General features: G+C 38.3%; 1 protein-coding gene across 1 annotated transcript in view; it reads right to left on the bottom strand.

The window, feature by feature from the left end:
• Nucleotides 1-16,555, bottom strand: part of MOV10L1 (Mov10 like RNA helicase 1) — a gene marked incomplete at both ends in the record, with an annotated part of 47,795 nt that extends 31,240 nt beyond the window's left edge. The window contains 11 exons of the mRNA XM_084205429.1: nucleotides 184-275; nucleotides 629-699; nucleotides 1,326-1,503; nucleotides 3,628-3,826; nucleotides 4,264-4,458; nucleotides 8,393-8,533; nucleotides 10,558-10,748; nucleotides 11,523-11,635; nucleotides 12,043-12,199; nucleotides 15,246-15,430; nucleotides 16,513-16,555. Coding sequence (XP_084061555.1) covers nucleotides 184-275; nucleotides 629-699; nucleotides 1,326-1,503; nucleotides 3,628-3,826; nucleotides 4,264-4,458; nucleotides 8,393-8,533; nucleotides 10,558-10,748; nucleotides 11,523-11,635; nucleotides 12,043-12,199; nucleotides 15,246-15,430; nucleotides 16,513-16,555 — 1,565 coding nt within the window. The remainder of the gene's footprint in view (nucleotides 1-183; nucleotides 276-628; nucleotides 700-1,325; nucleotides 1,504-3,627; nucleotides 3,827-4,263; nucleotides 4,459-8,392; nucleotides 8,534-10,557; nucleotides 10,749-11,522; nucleotides 11,636-12,042; nucleotides 12,200-15,245; nucleotides 15,431-16,512) is intronic.
• Between the last annotated feature and the right edge of the window lie 2,627 nt (nucleotides 16,556-19,182).

The following is a 19,182-nucleotide window of genomic DNA, read 5'->3' as shown; positions in this document are numbered from 1 at the left end:
ACAGTCTTTAAACCATGAATATGGTGGTAAAGGTGTGTTGAGAAAAAGAAGTGAAAAAATTGGCAAGATTTAAAGTATGTCTTTCTCTTTGTCCACTAAAATAAACAGTTGATGGTCATATTTTAAAAGTCATTCTACTAGAGGAATCATTAAACACAGCTTTCTGGAAGCTTATAAAAACACCTGCAATGAACAAATTCCACATCCATGGGCTCCAAGTTGTAAGCACGTTCAAAGTCGGCATTAACCTTAAGAGTAACATCTTCCTCACATATCTGTTACAAAGATAAAAAAAAGTCACAATACTGATGAAGATTTAGTACTTTAAACATAAAGAAGCACCTCTGAAAGCACTTAACCCCAACCTAAATCCAAAAAGTAAATCTAGATTTACCTACTAACAACACATTCCATATCTAGATTATGTCAAAAGCTCTTTCAAAAGAATAGGGAAGCCAGAGTCATCAAAAATACAACAAAAATACAAAATCACTATTCAAAATATAGATAAAGTAAACCTATCTTCTCAGAAGTCATGTTAAAATAGTCTGTAACTCCAGGAATTGCAAGCTTCCCTTATAAAACCTGTGGACCATGATATTTTCAAGAGGAGAAATACTTTGCTTACCTCAGCAACATAGGCAATGTACTCTATTATATGATCTGTGTAGACCTGACTTTTCAGTATCACCTTATCACCTAATTGTAAACAAAGTTAAAAGGCAAAATACTGTTACAAGGAATAGTAACATTTTCACTGCAGCATGTAATTTCTCCTTCCCTTCTGCACGTTTAAACTAGGAATTTGGAAGAGGCTAACTTCAGCAAAGTTGCTGCATCCATCAGTACTGTTTTGAAATGTCATATGTAGTTGTATATTATAAAAGGCATCTAGTATTTATGCCATCAAACAGTGCCTCTTGAAAACACTATTTTGTATATTATATTATTTGAAATTCTGAATTTAATTTTAGCTGCTTTCCCAGCCTTTTCGCTATACTTATTACTTTTTAAGCTATTACTACATTGCAGTTTATTTTTGCTGAAAGCCCCACTGATTATTGTAAAAGAAAAATCCTAAAGTATTGAACCCTCCATAAGAACAGACACATGCAATGGTGCTTAGACAGCAGCCACTGTAAGACTGAGACACTAACAGTGTCCCTGTGTCCCCTGTCCCTAGTCCCCTGTCTAGTAGCCTAAATGAATAACATTGTGCTCAAATATCTGAAAGACTTCTTTAAACAAATGAATAAACAATATAGTTCACATTGTGAAAATACAGACCAACATGCCACTTGACTTTATCTCACATTCATTCCTACCTGGAATCAGGCGAGGTCTGCCCTCTTCTACTCCTGGCACTTCCAGCACTAACAAGTTCCCATTCCTTTTTAAAGTAACCCCACTCATATAGTAATCTTTTAAATCCATTTCTGCTTGGATCTCTTCAAGCCATAAAAGAGTAGAAAAGTTTGCTTTATAATTATCTAGATTAAGACGCTGAAAAAAAAAAACCCAGTATACATTATTGTTGTACACTAAGATATAGAACCCACTATTGCTAACATTAAACAAAACACTTCTTGAGACAGACTGCACAGCAACTGGGTTGCCAAATAAGATACCTAAATACATGCATCCATGCACTAGATAGTATTTTAAACCTTCTTAACAGCCAAAGTGAGATTAGTATAGTCCTTGAGCTCAAATAAAATAGCCCCTCAGCTAAAGAACTAACTGAGTCTCTCCCTACTACAGCAGCAGTTTCACCATCTGAATTCAGGGGCAGTCTACAGACTGAGTTCTATGCTCAGTTTATGCCCAGAAAGCAAAAAAATCTAAATACATGGACAGAGACAGCTGAAAAGAGAGAGTCATGTCAGTCTTGGCCCTGGCTGATGATCATGCAATCTACGGCAAGCTGAAAGAACCTGAATTTTCTCCCTCACAGCTTAACGAATCTTACTGCAGAGGTATTCTCCAACAGTACCAACTTCTATCTAAGGTAAGGGTGTGGTTAAAAAACCACATTAATAGCAGGCCTTCAGTGTAAAATCACTATAAGCACTACAGAGGAAGGATGTCTAACCTACTAACTTAATGCTCTGATACCAAGTTTAATGTGAGATGCTTAGTCAGCAGACAATATAGCCTCTTACATTTCAAAAAAGTGTCAGCTCCAGTTTATAAGTACTTAAAATTTACGAAAACAAGTGAGTTGTAGCCATATTCCACCAGAAATCAGAAAAAGTTTTAGAGAAGGAATCATTGCAGTATTCCTGTTAAGACTTTATAGCTTTTTTTGGGGGGTGTTTCATATGTATTCTGAAACTGTGATACTTGTGGGAAGAATTTGAACAAGATTTAGTGAATTACATCTGAAGATGTTTACAAAACTAATTTTGAACAACCAGAAAAGAATCCTCTGTTATTGCAATAATTTAAGAGATTGTGATTTTCTATGAAATAACTTTCCTAACACCTCAAAAAACCCCTTCCAGTGATGCCTAAAAAGTGAGAATACAGAGAAATCTTTGTTCAGCTTCTGTGATGTCCACTCCCAATACACTACAACTCTCTTTTCAGATTTTCCCATTTATGCTTTTGCGGTTTTGTAAGCTTGGATTTTGTAACATACTGAAACCCATGAAGTTATAGGATCCAAACTGAAGTTTAAGTCTACCTGACAAGTGTTATGTCATCTTCTCTTACACTAAGGATATACACGATACATTCTTCCTGAATGCTTGAACAAAAACACCGCATTAAAGAATATTTTTTATATAAGACCTACACTTACATACCTCTGCTAGGAGGGGCTGAAAAGTCAGTATGTCTAACTGCTGTTCCACACATTTTCTTAACTCGTCTGGTATGGTAAAATGTGGGAGAAAGTTTGAACACCACCTTCTCTTATTTCTAAAATGAAAATGTACAACATAACATTTAGCTTGCTTAAATAATGTACATAAAAACCAGCTGATTAACATGCCACATCACCAAGACTATAAATTCAAAACACAGACACACACACACAACAGACTAATGACTCCTTCAAAGGGACAACTGAGAAGTTCGTTTTACTGGGGAAAAAGGTAAGAGATCTTACAAAGATGCTCCTTGACACTGTAGGGAAAAAAAATCATGTGGCCAAAGCTCAATTGAAGGTGAAGCTGTCCAGTACTGCAGGGGACAACAAAAAGTTGTCAATATGCCAATAGCAAAAAGCACTGCAGAAACAACATCAGCCCATTACAGGATGAGGATGGTCACCTCACACACAGGGACGCAGACAAGGCAGAGACATTTAATGCTTTCTTTGCCTCTGTCTTCAACATCAATGAGGGGCTAAGGGAGTGCCAGTGCATGACTGAGAAATGACAAACTCCAAGTTGAACCTGAACTTCTGCAGGATTTGCTGCTCCTGCTGGATTGCTATAAGTCTATGGGACCTGATGGTATTCATCTGAATACTCAAGGACCTGACCTGATGTCATCAAAGGACAATAAAGCTTTTGATACTGATCTCAGAGGATCCTTCAGGACAAAATATCCAGCCCAAAGTGGATAAATACATCCTGTGACGGTGAGCAACTGGCTCACAGCTTGGGCACAATGGGTTACAGTGAAGGGGGTGACATCTGACTGGTGACCTGTCCCTAGTGGGGTTTCACAGGGCTCCATCTTCGGGCTAGTTTTCTTCAACATCCTCTCAGATGACTTGGAAGCCAGATTTGAAGGTATACTGAGTAAGTCTGCTGATGACACTAAATTGGGAGGAGTTGAGGACTCCCTCAGATGCAGAGCAGTGCTGAAGAGAGACCTACACCAATTAGAAAGATGGACAACTACCAACAAAAGTTTTGAATTAAAGATGGGAGACATTAGTCAGATGTAGACATTAAAGTTATGTAAAGAATTAAGAAGCTTATTACCGCAGAAAACTATTCTCAGTTTCCCATTTTTTTTCTTAATAACACAATTGTTACTAAATAGATAACTAAGGAACAGTTTTTTATCTTATTACCACACTATACATTAGAGAGTGTGTTTGAAAAACCTACAAAGAAATCAAGCAGTAATTACTAAAACAACCTCTTCTACCAGAAATGTCCACAATCATCTTGTTTACAACATATATATGCATATATAAAAACATGTAGAGATTCTCCCAGTTTCACATTTTCTTTCTCAGCACTACAGAACAGATATACAGAGCAGTGTTAGGTAAGTATTATTTTATGCTCAAAGTGACAGTACCTTTTGTGTTTAGGGGCAGCCACTGTTGTCTTTCTTAGCTGAGAATCTGGAATATTTTTAGGCTTTCCTGGAGAATAAGGTTTTACAGGTGCTATAAGTAATTCTTCTTCATTTGTTACAGTGGCTTCAATATAGCGGCCAACAGTAAAATCAGAAAAGCCAAGCAACAGGAGCTCTTTGCTGTGTCCATGAATCCTTCAAGTAAACAGAAGTTATCTTCTTAAAATCAAATTAGTCACGCTTCATTTTCCCCAGCCATGAGATACATTCTCATTTCAGTTACATATGAGAATTGCTAATTTAGGGTAATTCCTCAACACTCCCCACCTCAAGTTCAATCCAGGTATCCCAAATATTTAAGAAACCCACCCAACCCACTCATGCAAAAAAATACCAACTCAAAACCACAGCAAATATCTCAACCCCACAATTTCATCAAAATCTTGGGTAAAATGCAAAATCCCTCCACTCAATGTACTAGGGCACAGAATTAATACTTCTGTTACAAGGAACATCTTGGAATTACTGCTACTGCAAAAGAAGAGCCAAGCAGGTTCATCAGAGGAACCTGAAGCAAATCTCTTCACTGTCTGCAGTAAGTACTTTGCAGCGCCTTGTGAAAGGCTACTCAGAACTGAATCCTAACTGTAAACACATGAATGGAGAAAGTAGGAAAAATCCTTTAATTCAAAAAAAAACATACTTTATATGTGCAAGTGTTGCTTGGGCAGTGACACATGGGAAAAAACCAGGAGGTTTGTTCAGATTGGTTTCTACAAAACTCAAGCACTAGAGTGCAATTCTTTAACTACATGGTCCAACACTGCTACCACGTGTCTGAAACAAATGCATCCCAGAAGAATTCCAGCTTTCCTTCTCTTTGGCAGGAAAACTAAGATCACCTGCTCAGGTTAAAACTATATCCTGGTTTTCTCTGATATAAAAACTCAAAACAGACACTGAACTGTCCAAATTTATGGTCTATGTCTGCAGTCTCTATGGTCTCTTAAGTGGCCAGCAAACACTTGTTAACTTCAGGCTGCAGCCTCCCATGAAGCTTTGTGTGGTTAATTCTGTATTATTAGAAGATTCCAAGATTTGTGGCTTTCCTGCATTTGCAGTGAAATGTAAATCCTTCTTTCTACATGTCTATCTCCATGGAGGCAAGCCATGCCTGCAGCTCTATCCTTCATACTAGAGCTAAATCATCCCCCTAAGAAATTTTTTACCCCGTACTTCACTATTTAAAATGATAAGAGAAATAGTGTGAATATTATTGCAGCATTATTTCAATGAATGAAATCTTGTTTTCCTCTGTCCAACTTTTCCTTTACCATCCTAGGAATCAATGGTTGTGGAACACAAAGTCTGCAGCGCTACAGCTGGAACCAAGTGAAAGTTGCACAAATGTAAGCTTCGCCGTGTAAGGTTCCTACTTGAATACAAAAGCTCCCACAAAGACACTTGCCATTCTTAACTAAATGAATAAAGTATTTTGTATAGCTGAGGATTTTTTTTTCCAAGGGTTTTCTAAGATTTGCAAACCACTTCCTCTGTGAATTACACTTTCAGTAAAGAAAGCTTCTTCTTTCCTATTTCAGCATACGTAACTTGAATTTCCCATCACAGAACAGGAAAACTTGAGATCGGGGCATGTAGCAATACAGGATACTAAAGACTAGAAGAAACACATCAGGCAACACAACAATTCCCAGGAAATCTGCATTAGCTCCAGTGCTCATGGAGCAATGGATTTACTACTAAGAATATATCCATCTGCAAGCATTATCTTCACCTCACTGTGTCCTTTTAGAGATGTAACCTACTCGCACTCATATTGCTTCATTAGCTACTACAATCTTCTTTCAATAAAAATTCAGAATCAAGCACTGAAATGGTATCTACTTTCAAAGTCACATAGATTTCCAGATGCTCTGCTAATATGTACTGGCTTACTTTGCACTACACCATGCGCCTGTTTTGACTGGGATAGAGCTAATTTTCTTCATAGCAGCTAGTATGGGGCTCTGGCTTGCATCTGTGCTGAAAAGTGTTGATAGCATAGGGATGTTTTTACAGTGTTGAAAAGGGCTTGCAGAGTCAAGGCCTTTTCCTCTTCTCATATTGTCCTACCAGTGAGGAGTCCAGGAGTGCACAAGGAGTTGGAAGGGGACACAGCTAGGACAGCTGACACCAACTGCCCTAAGGGATAGTCCACATCATAAGGCATCATGCTCAGTACATAAAGCTGGGGGAAGGAAGAAGGGAGGACATTCTGAGTGATGGCATTTGTCTTCCCAAGTCACCATCATGTGTGATGGAGCCCAGCTGTCCTAGGGAAGGCTGAACACCTGTCTGCCTACAGGAAGTGAATGAATGCCTTTTTTTTTCACTTTGCTTCTGTTAGTGGCTTTTGCTTTACATTTTCAACTGTCTTTATATCAACATATGAGTTTTCTCACTTTTGCTCTTCCCATTGTCCCCACCGTCCCACTGGAAGGAGTGAGCAAGCAGCTGAATGAGGATTAATTAGTTGCCAGCTGAGGTTAAAGCACAACATGCCAAGAAGAGAATTGTGCTCAGAAACAAAACTTTTAAGTCTATTTTCATTACTTCTTGGCTTTGTATTGGTTAGAAATAATGGAAAGAAATACTTACACAGCTGTGCATATAATCACTATGGATATTTTTTCACCTGGTGGTATCACAATTTCTGGAGTAATATTGCTGTGCTTAGTTGGTTGCTCCACATTGTCTTTTTGCTCATTTTCTCCATTTTGCATATTTTCATCATTCACTGAGGAATTTTTTTCCTTCGTCCTTGATACATTTGAATCTTGAAAATTAATTCCTTCTGTAGTAAATGTATAACAATAAACTTTGTTATCACAATTTCTATTGCTAACATAGGCAAGTATTCTCAAACAGCTCCTCAGAAGGACCAGGAGGTTTAACATTCAGCATTCAAACACTCATTTCACTATACCTGTAAAGACTTCATTCTTCATAATGGATGTATGGTTCAACGACTCACATGTTGTTCCTCCACTGTTGTTAAATGAATTAACTGCAGCTTTTGAGAGGTTTTCTTGATTTATTGGAAAAGATAGACTGTTCTCACAGTTTTGAGGAATCTCAACACTGAATTGCTTGTCTTTCACCCATCCAGCTAATCTGCAGCTGATTAAGGACTGTGGTACGCGCCCTTTATTCCTAGAAGTAGTTATGTGATTAGTTACATAATTAAGTGCATGGTGAATGCTCTTGAAGTTTATTTCTACCTGAAGTCAAACACAATTTTCTGCAGCAGGTTAGTTCCCCTTATTTCATAATTCCTATCAGAAAGAAATTGCACTGCTGCTTCTAACTAATGAGGACAAGAACCTCTGCTTTATGTTAATATTTCTAGGTCGCATCAACTATCATATAAAGCATATAAAAATACCATGTATAATATAAACAATGGGAGCTTAAAGTTCATAATTGGGTAACCAACTCTTAGGAAAGAACACAGAATAACAAAGAATGGATTTGCAGGTGTGTCTTCATCTAAGCCTTGATGCCCAGATATGAAAAAAACCCCACAAACAACCCCAACCAACCAACCCCCAAAAAACCCCCACCACCAAAACAAAACCCTCATAAGGATACACCAACACAGTTCTTCAGCATCCAAGTTCACAAAAAAAGAAAAAAAAAAAACAGTAAAAAAATTCTGGTCTGCTTTTAACACACAAATATGCAACAGTCCTCTTGTTCTAAGATTTTGAAGATGGCAGAGTATCTGCAGCTTAAGTTAAACACACAAGTACAAGCTTTTGCTTCAATCCTTGTTCTCAGAAGGATTTTACTAGGATTGAAAAGAGATACAGGATTGGGGAGTCTCAAAGCACTATCTGCAAGATAAATGCTCATTATCAAACATCCTACAGATGTTTGATATTGAGCATTAATATCCTTAATATCCTACAGACATTAAATTCAGTGTGATTTTAATTCCATAGTATTTGGAGGTTACTTGAACATCACAAACCACAAGGCTTAACAAGAAGAGACTTATGAATGTAAAACAGGTTAGCAGACAGAGTGATAGAAATAAAGAAATCTTAAAACAATCGGATAGGCTTACTCTATCCAGACCATCATTCTTTTAGATTCCCCCTGCTTCAGAGTTCCAAAGTCAGTCATTCTTGATACTTTCAACTCTCCTTTGTCTCTCGTTATGTCCTCATAAGGCTCATCCACATTATCTTCATTAGAGTGAGATTGTCTGCAAAAATAATTTTAGGTAGCAGTTTTTAACACTAATAGGCTCAGCAAATATCTTTGATTCAGCATAACTTTAAGAAACACTATACCAAGGCACACTCACAATATTTAGAAACAAGCAGGTGAGATAGTTCATTTTTTTCTCAGCCATTTATACTTCCAAGACAATTAGATTAACTAATTTAAGCAGCAACAAGTCTTTCATCAGCAGCACAATAAACCAGCATAAAACTTTGGATGCAAGACTAAAATGATTGAGGAGTTAATGAATCCCTGCTGAAGAGCTAAATCAAATGGTGAGTGAAGTAATTTCATTTTCATGGCTCTCTTTGGGAGCTGAGCAAAGACACAACAAAGAGCAGCTCCTCAGCAAGAGTCATGATTAGCAGCGCAGCTAAGAGATTAAATGACTGGAAGTGTTTCAACCTATCCACTGTGTCTTCTGCTTACTGTTCCTATCTGAAATCATCAAGTTGAGGACAAAATTAAAAACTAGTTGAAAACAAAAAACTACCCTTGAAAACTTTTATCATATACGACTAATGAAAAATGCCTATGAAACCAGGCATATGCTCTTTACTGTCTGAAACACTGAGCACAGGCCTAAACTCTTGGTGTTTTCTACCTGTAAAAACAAATTTTCACATGGTTTCTGTTGTGTAATTAAGTAACTATTCATTTAGATAAAGTGGCATGGAAATAATTTAGAAATATTTTAACAATCTCACTAATATTTACACATTCTCAGTATTCCTGAGTTATCTGACATGGTGAAGCAGAAAATGAGTGCAGCTGATTTTCATTAGCTATATCAGTTTACTAGCCAAGCCCACTAGATGTCTCCCACTGCAGCCTAAGCTGCAGTTTTTGATATGGTAGATGTACACTTAACCTGAGAAATCAACCCTAAGATCTACTTTTGTAATTTGGCTTTAGTAATAATTTTCTATATAAAATCCATCATTAAGAATAGGTGCAACTGAGAAAAAGATGTGAACAATTTGTACTGTTTTGTAAAATGATGTAAACACCTCAAGTTTCATTTAGGTACAATTTCTTATATCTATTATCTCTAGAAAAAAACAGCTTATATAGTTATTTGTAGATCCTTCGAAGAGACATATATGGCCATATGGCCTTGGGTAAATTTCCTGGAGATCTCCCAAAGACGATGTCTGAAAGATATCAGAATGTCCTTTTGCTCTCCCTTTGGACTTTCCAATTGACAATTTATTTTTGGCCTGCAGACTTAAGACTACATAATCCTGCCAAGACCTCAGCATGGACAGTGATAGATTTTACAGTTGAAATATCTATTTATTCAGGTGGTAATTGTGTGTTCACAGTACAGACACCTAAACTCAAAAGTCAAATTCCAGATCTTTGCTGAGGTCTGTTGCCCATTTTACTTTTGTGTAGTTGATTATTTCTCTAAGTTTTGCTTCTTCTCCATAATGAAGATCATCTACTTTTCTCAGCCTCTTCTGCAGTGTATCCAGATCCTCCTCATACCACATTTAACATCTAAAGTCCCTGCAGAACCTCTCAGTTCAATATTTGCAGGTTGAATGAATCTATTATCAAGACCATGAAACTTTTCCTTTTAAAACAGACATCTGAACAAACACTGTAACTTAAGACAGACAGCTAAAGAAACATGTATTTTACATGAATTTTGCTGTGATTTGTTTTCAAACAGTGAAGTCCTGACTAAAGGAACACAATGAACTCGGCATTTTACTAACATGCATGCAAAACTCCTTCCCTGCCTAGCAATATCCCTGAGAGCAGCTGCTACTAGTTTTGCTTCTCTAGTAGCACTCATATTCCCACCTTCTGGAAGGAGAAAAAAAGCCAAGCAAGGGCCAAATCATATCATGATCTGATTTATCCAATGGTCTATTATACCTCCTAGTCAACTAGGGAAATACTCACAGTATTTCTTGCTTAACAGATGCAACAGAATGTCAGCTGCATAACTACACCATGTCTCTAACTGCTAAAAAGAGAACAAAAAAATGTTACCCATCCTGGCTGACTGGCACCAAGCAGAGAGCTCTCCAAATGTAACAGGACTGACTGCTCTCCACCACAATTGTGTTCACTAGATCATGTCTACGAGGTAAGTAACCATCAGGAAGTCTCAGTGAATCCAAAGTGAAAAATATACTGTCATCTATTGTCCCAGTTCTTCCACAGATGCTGGAAATGCGAACCTGTAATAGTTTGTATTTACTGTTACTTGATATTATCTTTATAAACTAACAGACATACTATATTTTCACATGAAGCAGCCCTTCTAGCATTAATAAAAATGCATTCTGAAATTTCAATTTTTCATAGGAGGTAAACAGAGAGCCCTAAACCAAAATCATTGTGCCTGTCTTCAGATTTAGAACAGAAAAGAAACACAAGTACTTCACATAAGCATTAAGTTCCACTAAAGTGCATACTACAATATGCACACTAGACTTAACCATGATACCGCTCTTGTGACAGATCAACTTAGCTAATTTATACTTCCATACTAGCAGTAATGAGGCAAATTTTCTTCCCACGCTTGATGTACAAATATTCAATATATAGGGTTAAAACAAAGACAATAAACCATAAACCTAGAATGGCATATGCATTACTAGAGCAAACAAATGTTTTCATTAAAATAAAAAGGACTGTGGTTGTTTTTAAGCTGAAACACTTGAATAAATTAAACTTAATAAATTCTCCAATCATGACACATCCTCATTATAACTAGCAAGAATTCAAGTCAGCAATTCATAAGTTAGTTACTCTTTCTGTTCAATGAAAATATGTATGCATTTTCAAAATGCCTTATTATTTTACAAACATGCCCTAAACTGATGAATTAGTATGTTTTATCTTTTAATTAAAGATGTGTTATAGAAGATCTACCAATATTTGTAACTGAAACCAAGTTAAAACCTCATTCACCTAGGATTCCTATCAAAAATAATGTGCAGAACATTTACCTTGTTTACTTGTTTATACCTCAAAGGCCTTACAGCAACTGCTTCAGTCTTCCATGTTGTCAAGTTAACATAATATTTTGCTTGCACCCAGTCACCTTCACAAGGTTTGAAATCTATACAAAAGAGAACATTTCTCAAGGTTAATTACTAATGATAGCATTTACATTACTCCCCTACAGAACTAGTGTAAGTTAAATAAAAGCCAGAACAATGCATTATTCAGACCCCCTGAGTTCAAAAAGAAGACTTTGCAGTCCTTTGCTTTGCAGGTTATGGCAAACTACAGAGGAGATGCTAATTGAAAAATACACCTGCTTGCATGTAACTTATGCTTAAATGCAGGTCATGCTCAGTGAGAAGGAATGGGCAGCTTTCTCCATCCATGTCTGGCTGTTTCACTATGTTTCACTGCGTAGTCTATTAGAATTTATTTGGGATGACAACTGCAAGTTTATCAGAAGATAGTTCTACTGTATACACAAAAATATTAAGAAAGAGGAAACAAGAAGTCCCTACACACCTTCCCAGACGTCTTGCATTGCAAAGTACGTATTCTGATTAATATAGCCACCATCCACAGAGAGAGAGGTAATACTGCCAATTAATGTTTTCTTATTTAGTTCAGAGGCATCACAAGTAGGACTGGAGTCTTCTTGCGTACTCTGGATGGTGTCTACCTATTAATACAAAAATAACCCAAACATTTAAACAATTGACACTTAGAATTAAATACATATTCCTACAATAAATATACAAAATTTCAATTGCTTATGGAGACAAAGCTTCTTATTAGACAATCACTTACTGCAGCTGTTACTTTTTGGACACAAAAAGAGTAAGTAATAAACAGTAACTTCTCTTTTAAAGAGAAACTTTAAAACTTCTCTTTTAAAGAGTCCTGTACGCTTGCAGTGCCGACACCTGCTATAATTACATGCTGATTTTTCAAAACTTTCTCATACATCCCTTCCTCTAGGTCTACTTAAGATTTTTCTTCAATTGACAGGAACCCCACATCCAGCAATCTGTCTGTACAAAACTGGAAGTAGAAAATTACTATTTCAGAAAGCAAAAAATGATATTTTCGAGATGGTATTTATAAACACATGTATTTATATATAGACTGACTCACTTTTTAGTAATTTGACTAAGAAAACCCCTAGAGCTGCTTCTAACAGACTCTTTGTATCACCACCTCACATGTAAGTTTACTGAAGTCTGATCCAATCTGAAGCATACTATCAGACTAAATTTTATATGATTTATTTTGTTGAACATAATGGCTACCATAGCATAAGTCTACCTATACTTCAGAGGTTTGCAGACACTAGTTGACTATAAATAGCTATTTATTTTTTAGCCAATACTATTTTGTTGCATTAAAAGAATTACTATTACATATTTCTTGGACAACATGAAAACTCACTGTAAAAAAAAAATTAAAGAAAAATCCATACTTTTTTCCAGTCTTACAGACATATCTTCCCATTCACCAGGAAGATCTGAGAATATCAAACTTTCTGTAAAGTTTTTTATGGCTTCATATGGATAGAAATTGAATAAGCAAACTGTTCCTCAGAAGACTAGTAAATTTACATTTCATGCAGACTACACATGCAGTTACACTTGAAAGCAATTTGTAGACCTAAAGAAATGCTTTTAAGACATGAACACACCTTAAAACTCCCAACACACATTTTCTTTTAATACTTCTCAATTTTTCTCTACCAATAAAACTAAAATTCTTTCTCATACTAGGTTAAAATGGCCTTCCTACTACCTCTGGTAGCAGCCTGTACTTAAAGCCTGCTACAGAACCAATAATCATTCCATGCAGAGTTTAATTAGAGTTTAATTTCCAAACTTTTGAGCCACAATCTTTCCAAACCACATGGCCAGCCAGTAGCTCCAAACAGCAGCTGAAACAGTACACTGAGCAGAGAGCCACCCAAGGCTGACCATGCTCTTCCTTACAGCAAGTAACATAAACACACTGACACCACCAAAGCTTGAACTGCGCCTTCCAGATTCTGCCCCCAACTGCGCTGGCAGTGTCCAGGCTTCAGAGCTTCTGTCTGCAATTAGAGGAGTACCTTTTAGATCACTTAAACCCCAAAACTGAGTAGTAATATCTCAATTATTTGGAAGAAGATGGTACTGGTATTCAAGCATCTTTTTGTATAGTAGTTATAAATTATGCTTGTCAGGAAGTGAAATTTTCCCCTCTAACTAAGGGTTTGAAAGGGAACTTAGTTCTTCACCATGCAAAACAACTACAAATGCAAATACAACTACAATTCAAATGTTGTCTGGTCTTATCAAATGTTCAGAGTATCTCAAGTTTGTGCTACTATATGGAAAGTAAGGCAATACATCACAAAGTACAGAATGATTTAGGTTTTTATTTATGTTCTTAGAACAGACTTTGAAGAAATTAGCTTTATCTTCTTGCTTATTGAATCAAGACTGCTGGTGGACTTTGACTTTCTATGGAGTATAGTCAGCTTTTGAAATGAACCTGTCTCAAAGCTTTTCACTAGCCACAAACTACACTGCCAACAGCCCAAGATGCCTGCAGGATTATAGCTCACAAACAGGAATAAGGGAAATCATCACACTTTTGAAAATGCCATTATCTATAATACACAGTAAAACATGCCACAACTGCTACAGTATTCTAGTTGCCTTGTATATCCATATGCACTTTTTCAGTTACTAGGTTTATGTATTTTGGAGCAATGACAGTATTTCAACAGTATGGTGAAAGCTGTCAGTCAGAAGAAAAACAAGGAAGAAAAAAGTAAGACTTTAAATTACTCAATTTTCTGACTGTGTGTGAGTACTATTTTAACAAACAGCACTGATATTGCTTGTTTGACAAACAATACTTAGTTTTTATGCAAGAAAGTAATTTAAATTTAAAAAGGAGAAATAAAAGGAAGAAAGAAGAGATATAAGGTTATCTTACAAGACACCAGGTTTTTGATAGCACCAGAGCTGGTAATACTTTTGACACAAGACTTCCTGTTTACTTTCCTACTATGGTTAATTTTGGGTCACAGAATAAAACTGTCTCCCCATTAAGTCTTTCTTTGGTTTCATTTAATCAAGGAAACTACATTTGGTTTCAACATGATTTGCTAAGAAAAACCCCCCTCTAAATTCGTGACAAGGTATAAACAAGCTTGAAACAGGTATGCAAATGAAGTGTTAAGCAAAAAACATAGCAAGATCTTAATTTTTGTAATTGTCTATAACATCAAGTAACTAATTCATACAACAAGAAGTTTTAAAATTTCTGTTCTTAGTCACAAGAACATAAGTTACTCCTGTGCAAAAAGAGCAAACTTTAAACAAGATCAAACTGCTTTGATGTTCTTATCCATTCATATAACAATAACATAAAATTGACTGAAACTCAGAAAAGCTATAGAGATCTAGAGTAGTTATGACTAAATTTCTGATGCAATTATCTCAACTAATAGCTTCTTATCCACTACATCTACACCTGTATTCAGAGAATCAGTATTAAACATAATTTGAAAGGCAATGGAGTGAAACAATAAAATGACCCACAAACCCCAGCTTATCCCCTCTAGGTGAACAGCTTGCAATTTCTCCTATTTTGTAGAATTTGTGAGGCTAAAACTACAGTAACTTCCAAAACAAAGCCTTAAGGTACTTATGGAGTAAGTGAGACTACTATTTATCTTCACCTCTTACCCTGACAGCCTTCAGGCCGCCTGATGTTTTATCCTCTTCTACAGTGGCAATAACTTCTTGTCCAACAGCCAGCAACATGTTTTTTGTAACAACATCCTTTGTGAAGACTATCGTGTCATCTATCATCCCATAATCATGGCAAAGTCTTGTGACTACTCCTTGTACCCTTTTCAATGCTTTTTCACCTGCATCAAAAGGAAAAGTGTTGAGATAAACCCAAATCACTTGTTTATAGGACTATGCAAAAAGTTATGAAGGCTACTAAAAGGGACATCCATTCTATCAAAAGGCCAACTGGAAATAGCAGCAGCTGCCAACTAATTATTTTCATAATTAAGTCTTGAATCGTATGGCAATTTATGGTTACAACCAGTTAAGAAAGCTAGTAAATACAAAGAGTTTAAAACCAACATGCTTTAAGCTCCATTAAAACAAATAAATTAATAGAATATCTCACACTGAAAGAGACCCGTAAGGATCACAGGGGTCTAACTCTCTGCTCCTCACAGGACTACCTAAAACTAAACAGTATGACTCAGCACATCATCCAGATGCCCCTTGAACTCTGACAGACTTGGTGCCTTCCCTGAGAAGCCTGTTCCAGAGACTACCACCCTCTCAGTGAGGAGCCTTTTCCCACTGTCCAATTTAAACTTCCCCTGCTGCAGCTTCCTTCCATGTCCTTGTGTCCTGTCACTGGTACTCCGAGAGAGATCAGCACCCCGTCTGAAGGTGTTGACTGTGATGAGGTCACAACTCAGCTTTCTTTTCTGCAAGCTGAACAAGCCGAGTGACCTCAGCTGCTCCTCCTAGGTCACACCCCCGAAACCCTTCACCTAGGCTCAGCCTCCACTAGGCTCACTATAATGGGTTGATGCAGGTCTTGCATTGAGGCATCTGAAACTGCACACAGGACTGTGAGGCTGTGCCAGTGCAGAGCAGAGCAGGACAATATCCCCCTCACCCACCAACGACGCTGTGCCTGATGCACCCCAGGACATGACTGGCTCTCCTGGCTGCCAGGGCACTGCTCCTACTCCTCACTCCATACTCTCAGCAGCAATTGTAACCTGTCCTACCCAGGAAACGGCAAGAAAAGCACTTCCGAGAAAACTTCCACATGCTCTAAAGTCAAAATTATGCCTTATCATCTCAATCCCCTCCTTGCATCCTTTTCATAAGGAAACAGGCCTGCACTCAGCTCCAGTCACGTAGGGGACCAGTACGCCTCGCGGCTCAGAAGCTGCACCACAAACCCACAACCGACCCGCAATTCCTACCAGAGGTCGCCCATCTCTCATCTTCACCATCTGCGCGTCTCCAGATGTAGGAGACCGCCTTAGAAAGGAGAGAGAGCATCCCGGAGAGCCTTAGCGAAGAGCCGGAGCCCCAGGACGGTCTCAAAAAGCCTCAGAGCCGCACGGCAGGCCCAGCCGAGGCGCGACGGCTCCCTGCAGGCGCCTCGAGTCCGCGCCGCCGCGGCCAATGGCACTGCTCGCTCCGGGTCACGCGGAGGCGCCACGCGGCGGTACCACGCGCCTCGGGGGCGCCCGCGGGCCCGCGCAGGGGCTGCCCCAGCGCCGGGAAGAGCCCTCAGGGCCGCCCTCAGCGAGCGAACGGCCGGGTGGGGAGCTGCCCTCTGCCGGGGATCAGCCGGCGGCGCTTGAGGGCACGGTAAAGGTGGAGTCGCACGAGGCTACCACGGGAGACTGTAAAGGAAGAGAGTGTGTGCAGCTTGTTGCTTGCTGGTGGTGCTGTCTCAAATTGTGGTCGTAGTGTATGACAGCGTTTCCGGGATGCGACGCCCGAAGCAGGGAGAACCCACGGACTGGCAGTGACCTCCCCTGGGCTGCGAGCTCTCCGTGGCTCTGGGAATAAGCCGGGCACGGAGTCCCTCCAGTCTAGTGAAACACTGGGTTTGGAAGATTATCACCATGGCACATTGGTGGATTGTGATGGTCTCAGTAGCAGCCAGTTTCAAAATGATAGGATAAGCTCTAGAACATGGTAAACTTGCTAACAGGAAAAAAAAGGTGTTTTTAACTTAATATCATTGATGAAGGAGCTGCTGTAGTGCCTGAGGAAATACAATTTTACTGACTTGTTTACTCTCTATAGTTCTACTGAACTATCTCAGTAGGTCTAGAGAGTTGCTATCTCTGTAGTTCTGTACTTGCTATCCTTGTAGTTACTATCTCTGTATTTTTTACCACTTCTCTTCACATAGTGCAGTTCAGATGTCTTGTATAAGGCCTCTTTGCATTTTGTTCAACAAATAATGTTTCACAAAGCAAAGTTTTTTGAGTTGACGAGCTCAGCATTCCAGTATTTTAAATAGGAACTGCCATATAAAGCTGTTAGAGGAGGTGCTTTCAGGAGGTTGAGCAGAGCAGTGTGTAATTTTTTGTAGAAATCACAAAATACACTGCCTAAGTTGTGTGACTAGGACAGCAGTTGTCTTTGTCAACTTCTTAGTTTCTGGCTGTATGGTTCACTCAGCATTATTTAGGAAAAGGAGGGCTAGGAATGCATTTCAGATGGTTTTACACTGATACAGAGTTCTGTACAGTTACTAGAGCAGAATGAATTCTGGTTGTCAGTAACTGCACACAGGTTCCAGTGTCTCAGTCTGAAGTAACGGAGATAATGCCATTGGAAGGAGAAACGTGAGTGTCTGTAGTCACTGCTGTTTTTGGAAGAGTGCTGAGAGAGCGTTGGCCTCTTTTGGATACATTGATTTAAGGAATTTTAACAACTGTTTTCTTTCACTGAGTTTCCTGTGGGAGTGCTGACAGGGGATTTAATTGGCAAAAATGTGTTGGATGAAGAGATTGTATTTCTGGAAAAGATGATGGTTTACATGAAGGACAAGTCTGAAGAAGTTTGTATTATACTGGGGAAGCAAATGTTATTCTAGGGGAGCAAGGCATCAGTTTGAAGCTATTTGATCTACATTTTCATCTTGGTTCAGTACATGCCCCAAGATGTGAGCTAGGAAACATGGACTGAGGAATCAGCTTCAGAGAAACAAGGTAGGTCAAAGAGCTGGTTTTAAAAGAGGTGAAAATACTCAACAAGGAATACAGGTAATGAGCTAAAGTAGCATGATTAAGTATTGTGTGAAAAAACACAAGTGTAGTGCAGCTATTAACTCATCAGAAAATGGAAGAGCTGGTCAGGATGCTAAATGTAAACTTCAACAGAGCTTCAGGTGTGGTTTTCATTTAGATTTTGGAATGTGTGTGTGAACCTTCATTCAGAGCTGCGGAATGTGGTCCAGGACAGAATGCTTTTTCCTTAGTCCTTCATAGTAAAAGTAGGACTCTGACAAGTTTATGTACTTTTTTGTCACACTATGCCTTGGCACTTCAATTATAACTGGTAATCTGTTTTTTATCTTTTGGCATTACTGTGGGGGATGCTTGCATTGCACACAGCCTGTGACAAATGACCAAGTATCTGTTACAGCTGCTTCAGGCAGCTGAATTTGTTCAGTGGTCAGTCCTGTGGTGGAAGTATGTAGTTATTCATAGCTGCTCATGGTTTGATTTAATTGGCATCCCTTGATATCTTAAAATCAAAACACTTAATTTGTAAATCCTTTTCAGAAACGTCTGATGGTATGTTTGAATTGTTATACTTGCTGCAGTCTTTGTGTAAAATTCCTATGCATCCTTTAGAATTAGGAAGAATCTCTTTGTGCATCACATTTGTACCTTATCTAGCATTAGAAGGTCTTAGTCAACGACTTGGGTTCTGGTCTTGCACAAAAAAAAGACTTTTTCTGCAATCAGGAACATGAGATGAAGGGAGCCTAAAAAAAGGCCCCAGAAAAATTTTAGAGTAGAGACTGAACTTTGAAGTTTAAGCGTTTTTTGTTCATGCTGATTCCAAGTGCAGAGGATGCATTAATTATGCAATGAACTTCTGTGCAAAA

Source organism: Fringilla coelebs (genome assembly GCF_963513975.1).
Source record: "Fringilla coelebs genome assembly, chromosome: 5".
NCBI lineage: Eukaryota > Metazoa > Chordata > Aves > Passeriformes > Fringillidae > Fringilla > Fringilla coelebs.
Note: the sequence above shows the minus strand (reverse complement) of the source record. Positions and strands in the feature narration are given on the sequence as shown.